Source organism: Neophocaena asiaeorientalis, unplaced genomic scaffold (assembly GCF_003031525.2).
Source record: "Neophocaena asiaeorientalis asiaeorientalis breed wild unplaced genomic scaffold, Neophocaena_asiaeorientalis_V1.1 scaffold6, whole genome shotgun sequence".
Taxonomy (NCBI): domain Eukaryota; kingdom Metazoa; phylum Chordata; class Mammalia; order Artiodactyla; family Phocoenidae; genus Neophocaena; species Neophocaena asiaeorientalis.
The window spans coordinates 26,958-50,498 of NW_020174424.1; the positions used below are offsets into that span (position 1 = coordinate 26,958).

General features: G+C 36.2%; 1 protein-coding gene across 2 annotated transcripts in view; it reads left to right on the top strand.

Moving 5' to 3' along the window:
• Positions 1 to 1,433: 1,433 nt before the first annotated feature.
• The window catches only part of XIRP2 (xin actin binding repeat containing 2), a 45,960-nt gene continuing 23,852 nt past the window's right edge, over positions 1,434 to 23,541 (top strand). The window contains exons 1-2 of one of the 2 annotated variants that reach the window (XM_024756658.1): positions 1,434 to 1,601; positions 6,369 to 6,506. In XM_024756658.1, coding sequence (XP_024612426.1) covers positions 1,545 to 1,601; positions 6,369 to 6,506 — 195 coding nt within the window. In that variant the 5' untranslated portion in view covers positions 1,434 to 1,544. The remainder of the gene's footprint in view (positions 1,602 to 6,368; positions 6,507 to 23,541) is intronic. The other variant, XM_024756659.1, reaches the window with a different exon arrangement.

Consider the following 23,541-nt stretch of genomic DNA (forward strand, 5'->3'; position numbering starts at 1 on the left):
TTCCTGGGTCGCAGTAGTTGTTCTCAACTGCTGTTGTGTACAGAAATCTTGGAGAAGCTAATAGAAAGAACAAACAATGTAATAAGATGGTTCAATGTGGGGACTGGGTAAGAAGGTAAGGAGAACAGGGCAGGGAAGGAACAGCTTGGTGGTGGTCTGTTACCTGGGGTTGTCTGGGACTTGGTTCATTGTAATTAAATCAAACCGATTCAAATAACAAAGTATACCAAAGACCGCTAACCCTGTGAGTACAAAAGACTACCAGCCCTAAGGTGAAAGGCAGGGGTGTATGAATGAGTGAAACATATCAGAACTCACACATACACAGATATACACAGACACACCATATACTGGTTGGTTCCAGAAGGAGCCCTTGAAATGATTTTGTAATTACAATTCTTTAAGAGTGAATAGTAAACCAACAAGCAGAGCCATAACAGCAAGGAACACTGGATAAAATAAGAAAAACTAGTTTTGGAACCAACTCTGGCACCTATATCTAAATAACCATCACATTAACCAGGGAGAATCCTTAGGTTTCTTTCACATAAGGAAATATTTAGACGTGTTTCCTTATGCCTAAAAGGAGTTGGTTAGACTAGGTGAGACTGTTATCAGCTCTAAGACATTTCTGTTTCTAACAACTGTTATTCTGTGATCATGCAATCAGTCTTTTGCTCTGTTTGCAAGTATGTAATTCCTAATACCCTGTATTTTTGTCAGGTAGATGGCTTACATGGGAAAATATAAGATGCTCTGGAACAACTGACAAAGCTTTTTTTTAATGGGACTATTATTTCTTTCTTACGTTACACATGCCTCTATGGAATAAAAGGGGAAAAAATCCACAGTCTATAATTCTCATAGCATTCACATATTTTAGATTTATCTCCTTGAGGGTTGAAGGGTAGGGAGAGAAGCAAAGAGCAATTTTTAGACTTGCCAAAGATTTAGTCAAACCACCAAATCTGACACTTACTAATTGTGTGATCACGGGAAAGTTTTTTAACTACTCTGACTCTCCATTTTCTTTATCTAAAATTTTTAGAAAATAATAGAACCTACCTCATGAGGATGTTAGAGAAGTAAATGAGATGATGCTTTTATAGCATTTAGCATAACTCCAACACAATGCTTCAGGAAGTGTTCATTAACATTATGTATCTCTTAATAAATACCTATCGTTCATCAGAATAATTGCAGGAGTAGGAGTGGGGACAATATTTTCATTTGCTGTTTGCATAAGCATATGCTTCTGTGTAGGCATTTTGTAGATTTGCTTGAAAGTTTGAAAAAAAAGAGGGTGACCATGAAACTTGGAAAATACCATGGAATGTTACAGTCTGTTTTCCGAGACCAGATGTTTTAAGTGCCTTCACTGTTCCTAAGATGATGCCATTTTCTTTTCAAAACCTGAAGCGATGCTACATTTGTTTTCAGTGACTGCTGGCCCTAGTAAGCCAGCGCGTGGATTTGCAGAAGACGGTGCTGCGCAGAGAGAGGGTGTGTCAGACCTCCAGGAGGTGGTGTCCTTGAAGGAGCGGATGGCGAGGTACCAGGCAGCTGTTTCCAAGGGTGACTGCCGCAGCTTCTCCACCAACGTAAGCTGCTTCTAGTGCTTCTGCATTAGGCAGGCTGCTTGTCTGCCTTTCACATGTCTCCTTTACATTGCAATATAAGAATACTACTGGACAATGGGATAAAGTAGAAAAAACACAGACATAGTGTGTATCAAATCCAGAGTATCTGAAATTAAGCTTCAGCTCTGCCACTTATTAGTTGTGTGAACTTGAGCTACTATCTTAACCCTTCTCTGAACTTCAGTTTCCTTAACTGAAAAATGGGGAAAAAAACATCTACGGCAGAGGGTCTCCATGAAGAGTAAAAGAGATAATTTATGTGTAAGCCATAAGGCACTGTATAAATGTGTTACCACTGCCATAATTATCATTTAACCTATAGCTATTCTCCTTGGGAAGGTTGGGAATTAATTTCAGATCTTAATAATGTGGGTCTGCATGCTGCCCTCCTTGGTCTCATGTATAGTTCATTTAAATTCACTGGCAGTATAATTTCTTTTGCTGTTCTCCTTTCTCTGTATGCCCTAAATCCATTAGAAGTAGCTTAATCAACATAGAAATGAGGGAGATTAGCAATGTAGAGAGTCTGCTAAACCAGTTATGATTACAGGAAACAGCAGGATTCAGTAAGACCACCAGTTTTTAGAGCGAATGCATAATAAAGTCATATTCAAAAGAATTTGTTGGGTTCCATATTCTGTGGCCTTCAATCCACAGGATTTGATAAGTCATTTTATCAGTAGCAGCTTTATAGCTTAATGGAATATAAGGATATTCTTTTATAATTATAATCTCCAAATTAGCAAAGTTGTTCATTTAACCAAAAGAGAAAGAGAGAGAGAGAGAATAGCCAAGAAGCCTGGTATTCTAAAATAGCTACTCTGAACATTTTTCTTTACAAATCATTCAGAGAAAAGAATGACTGTGCCAAACTCATTAACAATGTTGCAATTCTAGATGACATTTGAGTTTTTACATAGTTATTGAAATACGTTTCAGGCGCACCATAGATTTTGAATGAATGTACAGAAATGACATAAGTTAACTTCATCACTTCCAAAACAAATAGTATCCCTCCAGCGCCTCCTGCCAGTCTTCTTACATAGCATCCCCTGCTGGATCATTAAGGAACTTTACTACAAATTAGTATTCTAAATTGGAAACATGATTCTTGGTGAAACAAGCTGACTTTGAAAATACCTAGTTAAAGACTGGTTGTTTAGTAAGCAATCTTTTATCTAGGAAGACTTTTATCTTGCTAAACACTAGGAGAATATACCATAAAACAAATTTGTATAAGGCATGGTTTGTATTTATTGTGTACTAAAAGGAGAATATTTAAATTGGGCACATAAGGAAACTAAATTATCTCACTATTTAATATAAAAATTTAAAATTTTAATGCTATTCTGAAGAAATTCTACATATAAGGAATTTAATAATCCTTCTCTTTCCTGCGCATTTACAGACAAAACAAATTGAGGGGCAGTGATTTATGGTAGATCATGCAATTAGACAGGGACAAAGCCAGACTAGATTCCAGTCTCTTGACTCTAGTACTCTTTCAACTATATTCAACTGCCTCCTCTTATATAAGAAAGCATCTTTGGTCCAAAAAACTGCCCTACTGTTTGGTTTGGTCCTAAGCTAATAAATATTTTGAGAAAAATGATCACACATATTGTCTCAGAGAAATCCTGATAAATATCTAAAGTAAAGCAAAATAACTGCCTTATATGGTCAGTTGCATCACATGTTTGTTCAATCAAAAAATCATGGAAATTGCTTATAACCAAATTTCTGTCTATACAAATAAACCAAATATTTTATGTGCAAAATTTGGAAGTCACTGATTTGGCCCCAAACTGAATCCATTATATTTCAGTCACATTGAAGTAGTTACTCTTTGTCCTAGATCAGTTTCTCTTTGTCCTAGACTCAGGCAGATGGCATTTTGTTGAACCTAAACGAAAAGGCCTGCCTGTGAAAAGGCATCGGTTCTCAGAAGCCCCCTAGAGGAGAAAGGAGAAGTAACATTTGTTAGGCAACAAAATAACAGGTTCCGTACTGTGCAGTTTTATTTCCTTTATCTTTTTTAACACTTGCAGGAAATCTGTGAGAAATATATTGCTATTCCCAGTTTATAGGAAAGAAAACTGAGGTTCAGGAACTCTAGCCGTAGGTTTTAAGTGTCACAGCTGGAATTAGAATTACTGTCTGTCCAACTCCCCAGATTGTTATTTCTATTATGCCCTACAAACCAAGAACAGTTCTTTGTAAAGGATTCTGTATGGAATATACTTACCTAGGTTTCAGTGTTATGTATTTAAGTTAACTTATTATTAAAATAACATTAGGTAGGTTCTGTATTAAGTATTTAAATTAACTCGTTAATAGAATAATTATCGGCATATCCATTAAATTCCAAATCTTGTTTCTGTGTCCAAGAATAAGAAACATAGAATAAGGATAAACATTTTTTAAAAGGTTCGACACAAAGCAATCTAAGTTATGTGGTCATTTACAATTACATAGATTAGTTGGGATGTTAGCACATGGTGGTAAACAAGGCAAAGTGATCTCAGTCTGAGCAAAGAAACATCACTCCAGCTCATGGCCATAGGCTTCTCCTTGAGTAAGTCCTGCCATCTTACATATGTAAACTTTCCAAGCTGAGCTGAACAAGAAGACCTCATCACCACTACTAAATAAACTATAGCTCAAAGGACTTTCTCCCTTAGGCTGGAGAGAAGCATCAGGAAGGCTGGGGTCATGGTTGTACTACTAGTAAAAAATAATCAACTGTATGCATTTTTGCCTGTGTAACATGATCTGATTCCAAAGCACAGTGCTAAAGTGAATGAATGGATATATCTGTTTTTTAATTCATTTAGTAGATAAGAGGCAACCTGATCAGTATAGGAACTGATATTTTTGTGTAAACGCACACACTAGTAAAGTATCCACTCGTTAGCATAATTAATGAGGCTTACCAGATTAATTTGCACATCATTTGGACACTGTTTATAGTTGGAAAAAGTAAGTTTCTTCTTAACAAAATTTGCCTTAATTTCTGTAATTTAATATTTATATATTATCTGCATATGATCAATTGAAGAAGGCCATTTATGTAAATTAAATGGCAGAGGGGGTAAAAGAAATATTGTAGCCTTAATTCACCCTTCCCTTTCTTTATCTTAAATTTCAAAAGAGATGCCATAATTTCTAATGACTTTAACATGTATCAAGTGACCGTAATTGACATGTGAAGTTTGTTGCAGAATTTGATAGAATGTATCCCTTCTTTCCATAGAGTCAATGTGCATATTCTTAAATATTTGGCAGTCCCTGTAACTAGGGAAAGGTTATGAACTTGATAAAGCAATCACTTGAGTATTTGCTAGTAAGATGACTTTAACATGTATCAAGTGACCGTAATTGACCAGGATTGACATGTGAAGTTTGTTGCAGAATTTGATAGAATGTATCCCTTCTTTCCATAGAGTCAATGTGCATATTCTTAAATATTTGGCAGTCCCTGTAACTAGGGAAAGGTTATGAACTTGATAAAGCAATCACTTGAGTATTTGCTAGTAATTCAGATAATCCTGAATATTAATTTCACCTCCAGTATTTTGGAGTATGGAAAACCCCAATTTAGTAGCTGTATTTTTAGTATTTGTTTGAGGAACTACATATTTGGGTAAAGATTTCAGGATCCCAAGAGTCCACAGTCCAAGGTATGGGAACCTCAGCTCACAGGCATTCAGTTACTCTCAGGTCTCAAGGCTTCCAGGGTTATGTCAGGACTAGGCCAGACCTCAGGAGATCTCCTGTGCAAGAAGTGTCACTGAGTCTCCTCCCGGTTTCAGGTGGACCCGGATGTATCTTAGAGGAAAGTGGGCTGGCCTGGGGCCTGTTTGCTTGACAGTTGTCATCCCATCTGGGCTTGAGTGCCCACTAGGCTGGGGAATGTGCTGAATCATCAAAACCAAAGCCTTCGAATTACTGCACTTCCCACAGGGGCATAATATCCGACAAGACTCCTCAGTTATTCAGGTTGTTCTAAATGACACCTACTGGAATAGGCTTTCTCATCTGTAAAATGCCAATGATAGACCTGAATCCTTCTATACTTAGACATCCCCACCATAAATGACCGTATCTCACAGAACATGGAGAAGTATCAAGTGACAAAATATATGTAAATACATAGAAAATCACTCAGCACTACGTATTAAGTAGTTGTTATTTTTACTAATATTAATGTATATTAATAAAAATATGCTCCCCAAAATAGCTTCAAAGCTATTTTGTTCATCCTTAATGATTTCAGTACATTTTGGAATAAGTCAAATGTTTTTTAATATCCTTAATAATGTGTTACCTATATAGACATTTGGGATTTTAATGACAACTTTATTGTGGATTAAAACTGAATCAATTATTCTAATTTCTGCTAGTCTGTGTATTATGAGAGAAATCCATTCTAACAGACCTAATCTCCAGACATAAAAATCTATCTGAGATAAGGAAAATTAACTCAATATTTTAAAGATCCTTCTGACTTTATATCAAAAGACTGATACAGGAAAAAACAACATAGAGAAATTATTTTTATTAAGGTTTTCTGTAATAAGATCCTCCTGAAATAATTGTGTATGTTAATGTCTTTTTAATATACCACTCAATAATTATCAACCTTTTTTTAAAAAAATAGCTTGAGAATCCCATCCTGAGAAGATGTCAAGCTGAAATTTCCTTTTTCTTTCCTTTTTCTTGTCTTAGGTGCTGGAAGAATCAGAAATGTGCACAGTGCCTGGCGGTTTAGCCAGAGTGAAGAAACAATTTGAGAAGGACAAAATTGCTTCTTCCAGTAATACCTTTACTCAGTACCAATACCAGCACCAGGACAGATCTGAGCAGGTAGTACTACTATTGGTAAAGGATAAATCATGTCTGGTTGAAATGCTTTCATTTCAGTGCTAATATAAAACACACATCCCTGCCCTCTTTGGTGGTATATTTATTTTCATTACTCATTAACAAGAATTGTAATTTTAAAATGTTTTAGAAAAATCACGGTTAATTCATATCACTGTGTTGATTTATTTACTTGGAGCATTTTGCCATGTTTCTAGGGAATCATACTGGAATATTTTTTCTCTTGGCTTCTAATGTCTCAAACAAAAATGAAAATTAAATAGCCTAGGTTAGTCAACAGGTAAATAGAAATGTTGAGCACAATATTTACATTGAGCCTCTGCCTTTAAGTTATAATTCATGATCAAGTATCTGTTATTTGTTTGCATAGATTAAATTTGAAGCATTATTCAGCTGCTTATTGAGTTTTCTGCTTTCTTTAAAAATGACCAAAAATTGAGTAGTGGAAACCAGATGTTATATAAAACTGCATAATACAACTTCTAAATGCTATCTTATATAAAAGATTCTTTCCCATTTCATTACTCCATTGTCATATATTACCGAATATTGTCATGGGTGATGATTTTTGAATGTGAAAATCTAAGTAATAAAACTCATTGGCGTGAGCCTGGCACTTTGGAAAATAGTAATTGCACTGAAAACAGCTGGACTTAGGCCCAGGTTTTCCAGGAGGAAGAAAGTAACTGGGGTATTTCTGAAATATTGTAGTCAGAGATAAACGTGGGGGTTGTTTTTGTGTTTTGGTTTTGTTTGTTTGTTTGCTTGTTTTTTCAGAAAACTCGCTAGGGTAGTTAGAGTTGCCTAAGTTGTGGCTATTAAGGCAGTTGGGTTTGTAAGGTTGCGTCAGGGGCAGTATATCAGATAGATTGATTAAAAGTCTGGTATGTGGAATATTATTTGTTTTCTTTTTCTGGCTTTGTTTGAAAAGTAAACAAGAAAAAAAATGTGCAATGTAAGTTGCTCACAATAAGTTTACAGTAAGATTTCTTTTAATTTTGCCTAAAGGAAATGTAATGTAAATAAATTAAGATTGGATATACTTGTGACCTAATGTACAGCTCTTGCAACATAGGATTCTAAGTGAATCAAGTATATGTGTTTACTTGAAACTGATCAACCACGTGCTATATAGTCATCATTAATAATTTAAATAAATCCTACGTAGAAGATAGGTAAAGTATTTCCATATCCTTTATTTTGCAGGGAAGCGGTGTGATAGAGTGTAAGGGCTATGGGACTTGTAGATCTGAGTTCACACACCACCTCTGACATTTATCAGCTGAGTCCCATAGACCCAGGGCCATCTTCATTGTGGGCAGTTAAACAGGGCTCCATACTTAGAGGGGCCTTGCACTTAGTTTCATGCTCTGCTGTCATCTTGAAATTCTTAAGATTTTTGAATAATGGACCGTACATTTTCATTTTGCACTGGGTGTGGCAAATTATGTAGCCAGTACTACATAGTCCAAATTCATAAGCCCCTCAAAGTCTCAGTTTCTGTTGAGTTATGATGGAGAAACTGATGAGTGTTTTGTCTATCTCATGAGGTGATTGTGGCAGTCAAAGATGACAAAGAGCAGTTTCCATGAAAGCATTTCATCATCTGTGAAACTTGGTATCAGTTAGGATGCTTTATATTGCACAAGACCAAAAACTCAACCACAAGAGTCTTAAACCAAAAGGAACATTACAGATTCATAAAAGTGCAGTCTTGTGGAAGGAAGGCTTGATATAAGTTCCAGGGGTGTACTAGAGCAACTGGCTTATACCAACTCTTTGATTATTAAATTTTCAGGAATTTTGCAAACCAGATAATATTGTGTTAATAGCTTGAAATCAGCCATGTTGAGAATATTTATACCAAGGGAATTGTCAAATGCAAAAAATCAGGGACGTCCCTTCCCTTTCCTTCCCTTCTTTCTTCCTTCCCTCTTTCCTTCTTTTCTTTGAGAACCCATTGTGAAGCATATATTACCTTACCATTGATGTAATTAAGGACTCACAGTATGTCTCTAGCGTAGTAGCTAAGAGCACTGGGATGGAGCATGATCACCTGGGTCCAAATCCCTGCTCCTTCATTTATTTATTTTATTTATTTTATGTATTTATTTTTGGTTGCATTGGGTCTTCGTTGCTGCGGCGGGCTTTCTCTAGTTGCAGCAAGCAGGGGCTACTCTTCGTTGCAGTGTGCGGGCTTCTCATTCTCTTGTTGCGGAGCACGGGCTCTAGGCACGCGGGCTTCAGTAGTTGTAGCACAAGAGTTCAGTAGTTGTGGCTCGCGGGCTCTAGAGCACAGGCTCAGCAGTTGTGGCGCATGGGCTTAGCTGCTCCCCAGCATGAGGGATCTTCCCAGACCAGGGCTCGAACCCATGTCCCCTGCATTGGTAGGCAGATTCTTAACCACTGTGCCACCAGGGAAGCCCTCCTTCATTTATTAGCTGAATGACATTAGGCAAGTTTCTTAACTTCTCTGTGTCTCAATTTCCTCAATTATAAAGTCAAGATTATAATAGTACCCACCTCATAGGTTTGTTAAGAGGATTAATTAAGCTGTTTTTGTAAAGTGCTTAAGACTGTGCCTGGCCCTTTATAAGCACTTCACAAGTGTTTGTGTAAAAAACTGAGTATCTCCTTGATCATATTTCTTCTTTTTTACCTCTCAGCCTCACTTCCTCTGAGCTGGCCCCATTCTCTCCCAGCTTTTCCCCAGAAAGGAGTAAAAACGATGCAGAGAAAGAGTGAGAATCCTTTTCCCAGAAGCCCCAGGGAAAGAAACCTTACAGGATCTAATTGGTTCTAAGTGGAATACACATGCTCCCCCTAGAACTAAATTGCTGTAGCTAGAGGATGCTGATTGGCTGAGGCCTCTGTACCTGTTTAGCTACGTGGAAGATCTCAGCATACCCTTATGAACAAAGAATAAATGAATGCTGGGTAAAAACAAAAACAACCAAACCAGCAAATATATATATATATATATATAATCTCCACTATAAGCTCCTTGCAAATATAGTTTATTATTATAAGCTGTAGTTCCTTCTCTGTGACCATGACATACTAAAGTGTGTGAGAGTAATAAAGAAACATGTGCTAAAAATCTGAATATCTGCATGACTCTGGGCCTGTAGGGACCTCTCTGAACTTCAGTTTCATTATCTACATTTAGATACACTAATAATACCCCATAATTCCATGAGGAATAACTAAATCTAAGTCACAGTGCAATGCAATATAAATAAAATATAATGGGAATATATGGAAGGATAAACTAGTAAATACCATTTATTGAACTGTATGCAGAAGTCTGTAGGAAAATGAAAGAAAAAAGTCATCTGTATCTTAGAAAATCAAATGACTAACTTATAATCCTTAATGGAAATTTGAGATACATATCAGATTTGGTTATAGAGAGGAAAACATAGAAAAATCATGTCTTAGATATTCACTTAAACTTTTAAAGCTATCTGAATGCATTCTAAAAATCACTTCTTTTATCAACAGGGATTGAGAACAAAACATTTACTGGTAGACAGACAGTTAATTCTGTCTTACGCAAGTTATTGTCGGCTCTGAGGGTGTTTTCAGTCTTTATTGAAAGTACTTGAGACTTAGCTCTCTGCTAAGTCTGCCACTGGTCAGAAAAATATTTATTTTGCTGACATATAAAAATTAATATTAACTTGGAAATCAAGTTTAATTAGAGTTAAAAGAAAGAACATTTGTTTTGGATTTCTGACAATATTTAATATCACAATTAGTAATAATTTCATAAGGTGTAATAATTCAGTCCAGTCTGCCTCTTTCCTTCCTAATGTATTGAAGTGAGCTATTTCAGGGTAATTAGCTATTTGGAAACAGTTTGTCTGGGAGATCAGCAATGGGACTAAACAAGTTTTCAAAATTAAGCTATCTCTGAGGTTAAAGGTCCCTCTGTTTTTTTATTGATTATTTCATACCTATTGAAAAAGAGGTTCTGAAATAGGGGGGGAAAAAGGAGGTACAAGATATAGGAACATTCGTTTATGCCAGACATTTTAAACTTGGAATGATGTCCTATTTATGTGTTCTAGACTTATGCTTTATGGTTCTGCCTGTTTAACAGTTACCAGCATCACTGCTAGCCTGTGGAGTATCCTTATGTAAATTAGAAAAAGGAACTACTCTCAACAGTCAGGGCCCCTGGGTGAAGGATGTTTGGGGTGAGGGTTCAGCTTCTTAGAAGAATGTGTTAGAGAAAACTTTATTAGGTGGCTCTGGTAGTTAGTACTACCCATTTTTAATATCACCCATTTAGATTCTGTTTTTCAAAACAGCCATTACTGATTCCTGTAGATATGAATGAAATCCAACCCTCCTTAAGGGATTATGAGCCATTCGGCATGTGTCCTGTTGATATTTAGGTTAGAAATATCACATTAGCATTGTTTCTGACTTTGTCTTAGGATTGATTTCTCAGAATTCTATGCCAGTGAAAATCAGTAGGTTCTTAATGCTAGAATGGAAAGGACCATTTAAGAGAGATATTTTTAATCCACTCAGTACAGCAGGCTCCATTTGGGGGAAAAAAAAGAAAATAACCCATCCCCTCACCCTTAAAAGTGTGTCTTGAAGTATTCTGGAGCAGATGTTGTTGGTATGAAATGGCCATTGTCTCTTTTCAGAGTTGATTTACACTCACCCTTTCCATGGTTTCTGGGTTGTTGTTTTTTGTAAAGATTTTCTTCCTCGCTTTCTTCTTTTTTAACAGCTTTATTGAGATAATTTGCATACCATAGAACTCACCCATTTTAAGTGTACAAGTCAATGTCTGTTTAATATATTCACAAAGTTGTACAGTGTCAGCACAATCTAATTTTAGAACATTTCCATTCCTCCAAAAAACAAACCTTGGACCCATTAGCAGTCTTAAGACGTTCCTTCTTTGTGCCATAGTCTCACATTCAGGGTTTGATTTTCATTCTCTCATGCTTATTTCCTCTTCGTTTTCTTTCTCTTTTATTTACACAGTACTGAGTAGCTCCTTGCATATTAATTGTGAAGTCCTACAAGCATCTTCTTTTCTGGAGTTGTTTTTTTTGTTTGTTTTGTTTTGTTTTCGTTTTAAGTGGCTTAAGTAGGGAAGAGCAGATGGGGCTCCAAAAGTCTGGTAGGTAATCAGTGCGATACAGTGCTTAGGTAATTGCTTTCATGTGAAAATGGCTGCACTGAATCTATGTCAAGAGTCTAAAGTATTCCTGACCTTCACTCCCTGCCGCCAAGTCCGATGGGGACCAGTAGGGAGCTGCAAGACAGTATGTATCTTTCCACATGCATCTGCTGTTGCAAAAATCCTCATGTAAACATTAGCACTCCGTAGGATTATGTAGATTTGGAACAACCTCTGGACAATTTTAGGCTGATAGAAAATATTTTTGACAGGTTGTGACAGATATAATCTGACATCTGTGTGTTTTAGACTCTTTAAAGGTGACCCGTAATTATTTTCCAGCAAACTAAACATATTTTTATCAGCTAAATGTCCACATTGCAAAGCATTTCTCACGTAAATGTTTTAAACCTACCTTTAGCTTTCTGCCACATGCACGATTTTTCAAGGGCCTAGATTGCTATTAACAACCCCAATCTAACCTAGATCTCTATCAGCACACAAGGTTGTGACCAAAAGTGTGTCTTGAAAAGTTTTTTAGTTGTGCGCACGGTTTTAAAATGACTATTATAACTAAAGTAACCCCACTCAAAATGAGGCAGTTTACACTCATGGTTAGGCCTATTGGCTCCAGAGTCATACAGCCCAGGTTAGAATTCCCTGAGTCAACCACGTAACCTATTCTGTGAAATGAGGATGAAGTAACAGGTGTGTTAAGAATAAAATGAGACAGTTCATGTAAAATTCTTACTAGAATGCCTAGCAGATATTAAATGTTCAGTAAACACCAGCTATTATCATTAGTAGTATTGCCACTAAAGCATAATCCAGTGGTAATTATTCTCAAAGTAGAATGCGATTCATAAACATTCTATGTATAGGTAAGATGACAAAGAAGGATGGCATTGTTCTGTGCCTCACACCGTAACTGTTTTTTCAGCTTTTTAGCCTGGGGAGACAGAATCGTTTCCTAGAAGCTCATTAGGTAATTAAAGATTAGTTTAAAATTAACATCCCTGTACATGCTTTGCAACTGGTGACCTCCTGCTACCCAGTCTCCGTCTGTCTCCTCTCTTCCTACCCGTGTCCACCTTCCTATAGCTTTGTAGGTCTTGGTGGAATCCCACATTTTTTCCTACAGAAGGTGAATGGAAAAGAATTATATTTGGTAAAAAAATGTCCTTGCTCAAGGTGCGAAGCCAATTAACTGCATTTAGTACTGCTTTTCCCAACTATGAGGAAAACAAAAGCAAAACCACAAACTAAACTCTGTGAAAATGTGTATTTCTCAGGATGAAAGCCTTTTTCTACCAGCCCCAACAAACCACTAATTCTTCTCCTGCTTCCAAAAAGCCTGTATGTGCCTGGTTTGTCTAGAAATGGGGCTTTCAGTACTTATGGAGTGCCTATTACGTGCTTCTACCCCAGGCCTCCCTGGGTTGGGGTACAGGAATGTAGTAGGAGTGGGTTTCAATAAGTCCTCTGTCTGCTGGTTTCTACATCACTCTGGACCTGAAGCAAGACCTCTTCAGAGCTCCTGACATGTCTCCTCCTACCTTTTCTCTGACTGGATAAGGATTTAGAATTGACATGAAATCTCAGTGGGAGCTCTTGTCATCTAAGTCTCCTAGGCTGTCAGTAAGGTGGTCCTCAACTCTGGTCATGCACTGGAACTCCTCGGGCAGCCCAGGTAATTCTGGTTTAATTGTCCTGGCATGTGGTCAGGGATCAGGGAATTTTATAGCCCTCCAGGGGATTCTGATGTGCAGCAATGAGCATGGCAGTTCAAGCTTGAGCCAGGATTTGTTATCCCAGAGATGACCACTCCCCTCTTAGTTTCTCATCTGAGGCTTCTCCACTGCCCACCTCATCCTTCACTCTGATACCAAGGCCCTTCTATTTCTATTGAGATTTCTCTTGAGATGCCTACTGCAAAGAATAGAACAGGGGCTGCTGAGAATAGAGAAATCAAGGGCTTAAAAAAATCATGGTGAATATAATAAATGCCAATCAGCCAAACGACCGATTTACTGGTACCTCCAAGCCCAGTTAACTCCCATGTTAATGGCAGACTGTATTAAAATAGTGAGGATTTTTTTTGCATATATACAAAGATATATTCAAATATTTTTTAAAAACTAGATAATAGAGTGATATAAGTGAACTAAAGAAATACGTATCAAAGCATTTAAAATAAACCAATTAGAATAAAAATAAGCTAAAAATAATGAATTTATTAGCTTAAGCTACACTGATATGCCAATAATTAATTAAAACTGAGATTTAACTCATTAATATTGCCATCTTTCATTAAAAAACTTTAATTTCATAGGATTATATAATCTGGATACCTAATGTCTCTTGAGTTTCTACCTTTGATATTTCTATAAAAATAATTTCTAAAAGACATAAGACGATTATAAAGTGATAAACCTTATTAAATCATATAGTAACATGGTCATAGACATTTGGCTCCTTAACACAGCTAAACTAATATGTGGTCTCCCCCTGGGATACAAGATGTGCCCATAAAGCACTATAAGACTATCTTATGTGATCTACTGGCATTAATCACATTACTTTAGAGCCACACACTATAACTCTCAACTTCGGCTGTCCCCAAGTGAAGTTGATGGTAATTGCTGTCTACTGAGGTGTGACCATAAAGTCTCAGTCATGGTTCCTTTGCAACTTCCAATTTCAGCTTCTTTTGCAGAATCTGTTGGTAGATGCTAGTGCACAGAGGGCTTCACACCTCCCTCCCCTGGGACAGCACTGCAGGCCATTCCAGTGCATCAACATAAAGGGAAACACATTCCAACCCCACACTGTGAAGACACCCGCAAAGCATTTGCCTGGGTCTTGTGTGGAAACTCTATCTTCTTGATGAAACAGTGTAGTCCATCCAATGTGTGCATTCTGCCTGGGTTCCTTTACTGTGCTGAAAATGAGCAAACAAACTAATCTGCCTGGTGGCTTGGAGGGGTTTAGAAACATTACCAGAGGAAGGGGGGCCCCCGGCACAGTTTCTCGGGCAGTCAGGGCCTCAGTGAATGGTACAAATACTCATAAGTAAAACTGAGTTGCAAGATTCAATGCTTTCAAAAAACCTTGAATTGGTTGCTTTTCTATGATTCATCTTATTCTCCAAAATAAAAGTTGTAGTAGTAACATTTACCCAATTATTGGAGTATTACTATCAAAGTTTCTCTTTCTCTTAATGGTACTTTTAATGGTGAGTTTTCTGTTTCTGAAACCTTTTTGTTCTTATAGAATCCATTCTCAGTTTCATTTACAGAAGACAAGTATACTTACAGATATACCCTTCACTCCTTTAAAGTGAAAGGAATTGGGATTGCTTTAGGAGAAAAGGAGTGGTATTGTTCTTATCACAGGGCCTACGGTTATTGAGAGAGTGTCACCTAGACCCTTTCCTCAAAGACACAAAGTGAGAGCACAGAGTTTCATGTTCTTAGAGGTTCAGCAGGTGATCTGAAAAAGTTTTTGATGTTGATAAAGATGTAAAGCACAGATGTTTTGACATAATCAAATTTTATGTCTTCTTTTATGGGAGGGAGTGGATATTTAGGGAAAGTTGGAATAGAAAAAAAATACATTTGTATAGCCCCTTCAATCTGGTCTCCTATTAGTTTAGAATTGTAACTGTGCTGTTTGTATAATTACGCTTAATAGAATTCTCAAGTATATAGACAATATCTTATAATATACTAATTAAATTTACTTTCTTTTTAAATTTTATAATAGAATGGCAAGACATAGAATTTTAAGTTCTAAGATTTTGCTAGTTTGTGAGGAGCAAGGAAAATTATAACAACAAAAGAAACTCTTAACATTACTCAATCATTTTGTTTGCAGAACTTAGTAAAATCTGCAAAATGTTTTTTCCACATGATTACTTTTATAAAACGGGTGTTTTCTGTAAGCACTTGACATAAGAGGATATTATTAGCTCTTTCTGCTGCTTCTGGGTCTCATATTTCTCAGAATAAACCTGTCTTCATGGATCTCTGAAAATGCCTGGATTGAGTCAAGCTTGTCTATTCTTTTGGATGTTCGTTTATTTATTAGTTTGCATAATTACGGGTGAATTATCATGCTAAAAAAAACTGGAAGAACACAAGGCCTGAGAAAAGGAAGAGGCATTAAGAGATTCTGTCCTTAGCACCATGCCCTTACAGAGATATGTTTAAGAAATTCTTCATTTTTTCCAGCTTCTTTGCAAATCTCAACATCACAGAACCCAGAGTAAGATTACATCTCCTTCTAATAGCCTTCTCTTGTCCTTGTTCTTTATCCCTATCTATCCTGAGTGATCTACCCAGCATGGTCCAAGAAACAGCTTTTAAGGAGACTACTTCATTTCTAACCCCATCAGGAGGACAGGGCACATCCTATACCAGCCACTACATGGACCCCAATAGGGGGAGCCAAGTGCTCAATTCATCTTCCTTATCCTTGGGTAAATACCAGGGTCTTCTAGAGACATCATCCTGCTATGGCATTTGAAATTCCTCCCTTGGATCCTGCAATTCATCATATTGCACAGTGTATAGAACTGTGTGGGGAGGTTTAGGGTGCTTCGGTGAAGTCAGTACTTTAGGCTGGGGTTCAGTTTGTGAGCCTTTTATCAGAAGCATTTTGTATCATTATTCTAAAAATATCAACAAATTCCCCCCAATCATATTTTCTGTGTTTTGTTTTTCTTTTAGAGGATCAAAAAAAGTTTTCCTTTTTTTCCTCAGTTCCTTTTCTTCCCTGTCTTTATTTTTTCCAGGCCTTTCGTTACTAGAGAGGGGATTATGATAATGAGAAAGTGTACCATCAAGTCTGGGTACCGAAAAGAGAGAAAGAAAAGCAATAATTTGTGGGGAGGAGGGAGTGTGAAAAAAAATACTGATGGGAGAATTATAGATACTTACATACAGACCTACTTTTTCTATATCAGAATCAGATGCAAATATGTTGATTTCCTCCTGTAAAAATAGTGGTGAGACAGACAATATCATGTCATACAAAATACAGGTTAAATTACTTAAATATAATGATCATAGGCTCTGTGTTTGGTACCTATGCTCAGTATTATTTCTCTTCTTGTAATTTTGAGATACATGATCAAGTATTTATCTTTTACTGTTTCATAGACCACTATACTTGAAATAAGCTTTAAAGACTATCACTCCTTAGCAAAGCCTGTGTGAATCTCATCCGCTCTGATGCATCCTTATAGAACCAACTTGATCTTCAGTCATGAGTCTTCAGCAAGTGGGTGGGTGCCCTGGAACTGATAAGTGTAACTGGGAGAAAATCCAGTACAGATCAAAGGGTATGTCCTTAAATTTCATTTCATCTGATTTGTTTCTACAAATCTATAGGAGTTAAATGGCTCAATTTTTATAAGCTGGAGATGTATATTTTTAGGCAAAATGAAACTATTTAAGCATCTACTTAAAGCAAATCATTCTTTATCCTTTTTTGTAAGAACCTTGTTTCCATTTTGAGACCCTTCTAACCTCTGACATTGATTTTTATATTTCTTGAAACCTTTGCACTTGATGACCAATATTATACTGATAGAAAAGATGGTTCACTGAATCAACAACCCTAAAAGAAATAAAGCAAATTGTGTGGTTACCTGATATACTGGTGAAAAGCATATTAGGGTAAAAGACTCCGTGATTTTTTTCAAAAAAATTAATATACAATAAAAATTACAGCACATGATTATTAATTTTTAGATTCTTTGAAGGCATTTTAGTGCAGTTCTTCAGCATACTTAGCTAGTTGAGAATAACTCTCCTTTCTTGTCCCTACTTTAAATGCACTTTAGGTACATCACAAGTGCATGTTGAGCACATCGCTTATTGCTTTAAGGTGTTAAAAGCATTGACTCAAAACAACTGGTTGACTGAATTCTTGTTAATCTCTATATTCATGGTATATGTTTGGAATTTTCAAATCTTGCACAGCATTTTCCCTTCAACTCCTTTTACTGGTTAAGTCCATAGATAATCAACATGTAGAATTTAAAAGTGGTAAAATTCTTAAGAAATTAGATGTTATAAAGTGTGAAGGGCATTGTATATTTCCTGATACATAACAGCACTCAATCAATGGTAGCTCCTTCTATCTATCTCCTTCAATCCTTCCCTACTCTCTACCCCAGCAGATTACAAATGAGGATTCTAAGTGAGACTAAAATTAGCTGTGATTTACGTACCTGATTTCTCACTTGAATTGATGACAAACTCCAGCCCATAACCCAACATTCCTGTCTCTACTTCAATCTCTTTCCATTCCCCGTTTTACTAGTAGATACATTCACCAGTGAAATTGCAACTAATTACCCTTTTATTTTTCCTGATTTTTCCTCATTATGAAGAAAACCCAAATGATCAGAGTAATTAATTTGTAGTCATAATTAATAATTATCCTGAAATGCTTTGTTTGCATGGATTATCTTGGAATGCTTACATCAGAGCCAAATCTGTTTTATGGTGCTTTTTCCTTCCTCTTGGATTTTATATAAGGATTTAAAATGTATTCCTCCCAGTGACCAAGACTGATGACCATAAAGGCTCAGAGGGACAGTGAATGAAGGAGGCAGGTTTGTATAACAGGAACTCTTCATGACCCTATTAGCAGGCAAATTGTACTGTCTCAGTCTTCCTGAAGAAAGTTGTAATGTCACATGGAACATATATTGCCAAGAAATAAGCCCAAATCAATTTCATCATAGGACATGAGTAGCGTTTTCTACTATGTTATCTGTTGTCAAAAATGAGTGGCATTCCTTTTCTTGTGTTTTTAACTGGTTTCTGTTTGGTTAATAAGACCTCCGTGTTGGCAAATAATACTTTCTTTTCATTCTTTTGGACATCTGAACCTCCTGTACTTGGGGACTCCACCACCCCATTAGGCAAAACCAGCCTCCACTAGAAGAAGCTGCAAATATCATACACTCACTCTCCTGGCCCTGCTGGTATCTAGGACCCAAGCTTGTGAACTAGACTGCACCAATCAGACACCTCCAACTCAGTCTTTGCATTAAGAAGTAATGAAATGGCATGAGAAGCAGGGACTATGAAGAATCAGTTTTGGTGATGGCTGGTGGCGGAGATTAGCTACATCAATTTTCAAGAAAGAACCATTCTAGAAGCAATATCTATTATATGGTATCAGTGGCTTTGGCAATGAGTGTGTCCAATGTCAGCAGCAAGGGTGCCTTCTCCAGAAGGTTCTGCAGCATTTTTTGGCAGTGTTCCTGGCTACAAAACCTCCAAGTCTTATTCTGTGAGAATAAGTATATTTCTGGAGTCTTATTCCTGGAGATTCTGTGGAATACACTTCTGCTATGAAATGTCTCTTTAACAAAGTACCTGTCCTATTTAAATCAGTTAGACTCTGACGCTTGACACTGGGAGCTGTGACTGATAAAACTATATATAAATTACAAATCTTAACATTCTTATTTTATCGTCTAGATGAGAGGCACACAACAGGACCTTTTAGGAAAGAGTTAAGTGTGAGAAGAATTGTATAATAGTAGATTAAATCACTGTGAACTGACTCTCCACTGGGTACCAGTTCATGAACAATGAACCAAAGAAAAACTGGATAGGTGATCAGAAAGCCACGCTCTGGCCATGCCTCTATAGAAATGTCCATGTCCTAGGGGCCAGAATGACTTAGAAGAGTTATAATATGCATAGGCACCTTTTTGCTTCTCTTTGAAAAATCCACTACTTCTCTGGTTGAAAAAAATGTACATATTGAAATTTGTTTTTTCTTTCATTTCTGGGCTTAATTCTACAATGAAAAAATTCATGGCAAAATGTATTGACATAACCAGACAATCTACTTTCCTTCAATCTTTTTTTTTTTTGCCTTGTTTACTATGTATCCCAAGTTACTAGGAAAATAGCTGATGCAGAGTAAGTGTGCAATGAATATGTTAAGCAAAGATAGCAAATACTAATGTAGCACTTATGAGCCAGGTTTTCACATATGTTAACTGACTTTCTCCTCACAATAACCTTCTGAGATAGGCATTATTTTTAGCTGCCCGCCCCCTACTTTTTTTTGACAAGAAATGAACTCATGAAAGATCTAAGTAACTTGCCCAAGAAAGTGAGCAAATGTGATCCTAACTCAGGAAGGCTGACTCCAGAGTCTGTGCCTTATTTTTTTTTTTATTCAGCTAATAGTCATTAACCACTCACCATATGTCAAGCACAAAAGAGTCAATGATGAGTATGATATTATTTTGCCCTCAAGATGCTCACTCTATCAGAGAGAAACACATATAACAAATAATTACAAGTGCAATATGGTAGATTCTATCATGGAAAATATAAATGAGGTTTGTTGGGACACAAGGAGGTTGTGATAAACTTTACTCTGGATGAAGGATGGTCAAGGAGGGGAATCTGAGGGTGGAGGATGCTTCAGCTGAGACTTAAAATAATTTTTTATGAATACAGAATTACATTCTAAGTGAAAGGAACAACTTATGCAAAAGGTAAAATAGTATATTTGTGAATATAATGAGGCACAATTGAGTCATGAAGCTGGAGATGTAGCCAAAGGCTGCATAAGAGAAAAACTTATATGCTATAATAAAGATATTTTACTTTATTCTAAGGCAATCAAAAACCATTGAAGAAACAAACAGGGGAGTAAGATGAATAGATATGCATTTAAGAAACATTTTTTCTAGTTGTATAGGATTGATATAAATGGCGTCGAGGTTAGACTGAAGAAGATAAGTTAGGAGACTACTGAAATAGCAGATTAAATACATGAGGACTTAAACGGGTCAGAAGTTCTAGGGTAAAGAGGGCATTGACTCAAAAGATAATTAAAGATAGAATTGGAGGAGCTTATAAATCAATTGGATATTGGTGAACAGGGTTAATAATAAAAAGGTAGAATTCTTCTCTTTCTCTCTTTTGGTTTGCATTAATTAATGTAAGATATATGTTATCCCTGGTTTTCTTTTTCTTTAAAATGTTTTCATTCTTTTTGCAAGCTTTTTTTTGTAATTTCACTGCTCCTTGAGACTAAGTTTTAGCCTCTTTTATTGTACTTTTATGTTTATTTATATCCAAGTGCCTTTTTTGTTTTAAGATGCCTTACGTCTATGTTAGATTGAAATCATGTATACATGTATGTGTGTGTGTGTGTATGTGTGTGTATAAAAAACATACATCTCCATAAAACTTCTAGAAGGTGTCCTTTACTGAAAATTGAATGTTTTTATGTATCCTGCTCTTTTTAGTTTGTCACATAAGTATTGTTGTTTATATTACTAATATGTTTGATGGCCCAGTTGAGAGTACATCTTTTACATGTTCTTTTAATGAATCTTCAACATTTTTGGACGCTGGGATATGGCTCTATAAATAACACTTTGGGGAAAGTAGAGGACAAAGTTTTAGTAGTGAAAGCTGGCATCACTTATTCATAAACCTCCCTCTTTGAAGTCAAATATTCCTACTTTCAAATTAAGTATTTTTATTAAAAAATTATGTTTTGCTCTTTATAGCTAAATATGACCAAAGCATAATTGTTTTGAGCCTAGAAAGAGCTGAAAATAATTGAACGATAATGCTTCTCTCAGAGATTTATACAACAAACCTGCATAATTCATGCATGTGTATATATTACAAATCTTGTCTCAAGAGAATTTCAAGCTAAGTGAGCCATTTTTATTCCGTTAGATACGTATGTACATTTTTAAAAATTAATTAATTAATTAATTTAGCTGCACCGGGTCTTTGTCGTGGCGTGTAGGATCTTTTTAGCTGTGGAATGCAGGCTCTTAGTTGCAGCATGCGGGATCTAGTTCCAGGGATCTAACCCAGGCATTGGGAGCGCAGAGTCTTAACCGCTGGACCGCCAGGGAAATCCTGTACATATTTTTATATATTGCACAGATATAGAGATAGATGAATAGACAGATGATTGATATGTAGATAGGTTGGTAGATAAAACTTTTACTAAAACAGTACTGACAACGCCTAGCAAAATGCTGTAGAGATAGTTGGTGCTCAGTAGCTATTGGCTGAGTAAATAAATGTATAACTGAAGCTATATACGATCACTCACATTTAGGGATGCAGTGATTTCAAAGGAAAAAGTTACTATCTTAATTTTTTTTCTGAATGTTTTGCATCATCAGTCTCTTAGGATCCAACAGTCCAACTAGGACACACTCATAGCTTCAGGGAGCATTACTACTGAGCCAAGTAAAACTGTAGTCTTCACTTGCAAATATATTGAGTTCTATGAAGAATCACGACTTACATTTGCCTTGATTCTTCTTTTCCCTTGATATTAAAAATAAGGATAAAGTATTGTCTTTTCCTGTCATCATAAGTACCTCAACTTAATTTTTTGATGTCATAGTAATTCTGTTCAACACATTTCTACTGCTATTTCTTGGCAATACATCAGATTCACAAACTCAGTGGATAATAACAATTCATTAAAAAAAGAACATACAGACTAGTTTGGTTCTTTTTAGCACCATGAAGATCTTTTTATAAAAAGACCACCTAAAAATAAATTTTCCTATTTTTCAATGTTCTTTACCTTTTTGTATGTGTTTGTTACCTTTGTGTATCTTTTGGTTTCTTGGTACAGGCTTCTCCTCCCTCTAATGATGTCAGCTGCTCTTCACAGCATCACAGCACTGCCCATATTCTTCCATAAATGTTCTGATCACTTGCAATGTTATCAAGAGAACTCTTCTTCATATACTTTGTCAATGATTGACACATTATCGTTATATGCATCAGCTTCAGTAACTCCACCTACCAATCATAAAATGTTCAGTGTCAAAGATTGTCAGCCAAAATACAAAAAAATAAAATCATAGAATTATGTGGGGAAAAAATAGAATTTTAATTTTTAAATTAGATTTTTATAAAATCATAAAATTTTCACACTCCTGAGAAAAAAGTGACTATTTGCTCATGATATTACTATTGACTATTTGCTCATAATATTACTATTCACTCCTTGATATTTTGGGGGGCATCTACTCTCTACCAGGAAGCTAAACATTGGGATTTGAGGATGCATGAATTCAAGGAAAGGGTCATATTATCAAATAATGAATGTGAAATGGATAGGTAGATAATAGAGTTGTGTACTGACCATACAGGAATACAATAAAAGAAGCAGTAATAGGGAACTCTGAATAGAAAAGTCAGGAAAGGTTTCAAATAGAAAATAATTTTGAGCCAAGACTCAGAAGTGTATAGTGAATGAGGAAAAGCCCTAACCTGAAGCTCCAATGCTAGGGACGTCAAATTTTATACTGTAAAGTAAATTTTTAAAACGTAAAGAGAAAATTCAGGGCAAAAAGAAAACATGTTTGAAGTCAAACATATCAAAATCTAGACAAACACAATATATCAACCACAAATTTTTATGCTCATCACTTAAAAGAAAGAACTGATTATTCTTTCAAACCTTGAATCAACTGACATCTTTGCTAACATAAATAGCACATTTTTGGTATTGTTTCTGTCAGTTTGACAACGATGCATGTAACATTAATACATCATAACCCTTCCTAGTTTTATTAAGAATGAGGTTAGTGATGGGTAAAATTGCTGAATTACTGGTATTGAGCATGAGCTGTTTTTTCCACTCTAGTGAGGCGGTAATCATCTACTCTTCTGCCAGTCTTTCATCACACTTTTTTCTACTGGGTATACTTCTAAGAGCCACAGTAATAGTGAGTCACCATAAAAAGTCTGTCCTTTTCCTTCCTTACTCATTATGCTAGCATGAGTTTGCATTTTTATCAGTGGAAATGTACAATGTCTTTTCCTGTAA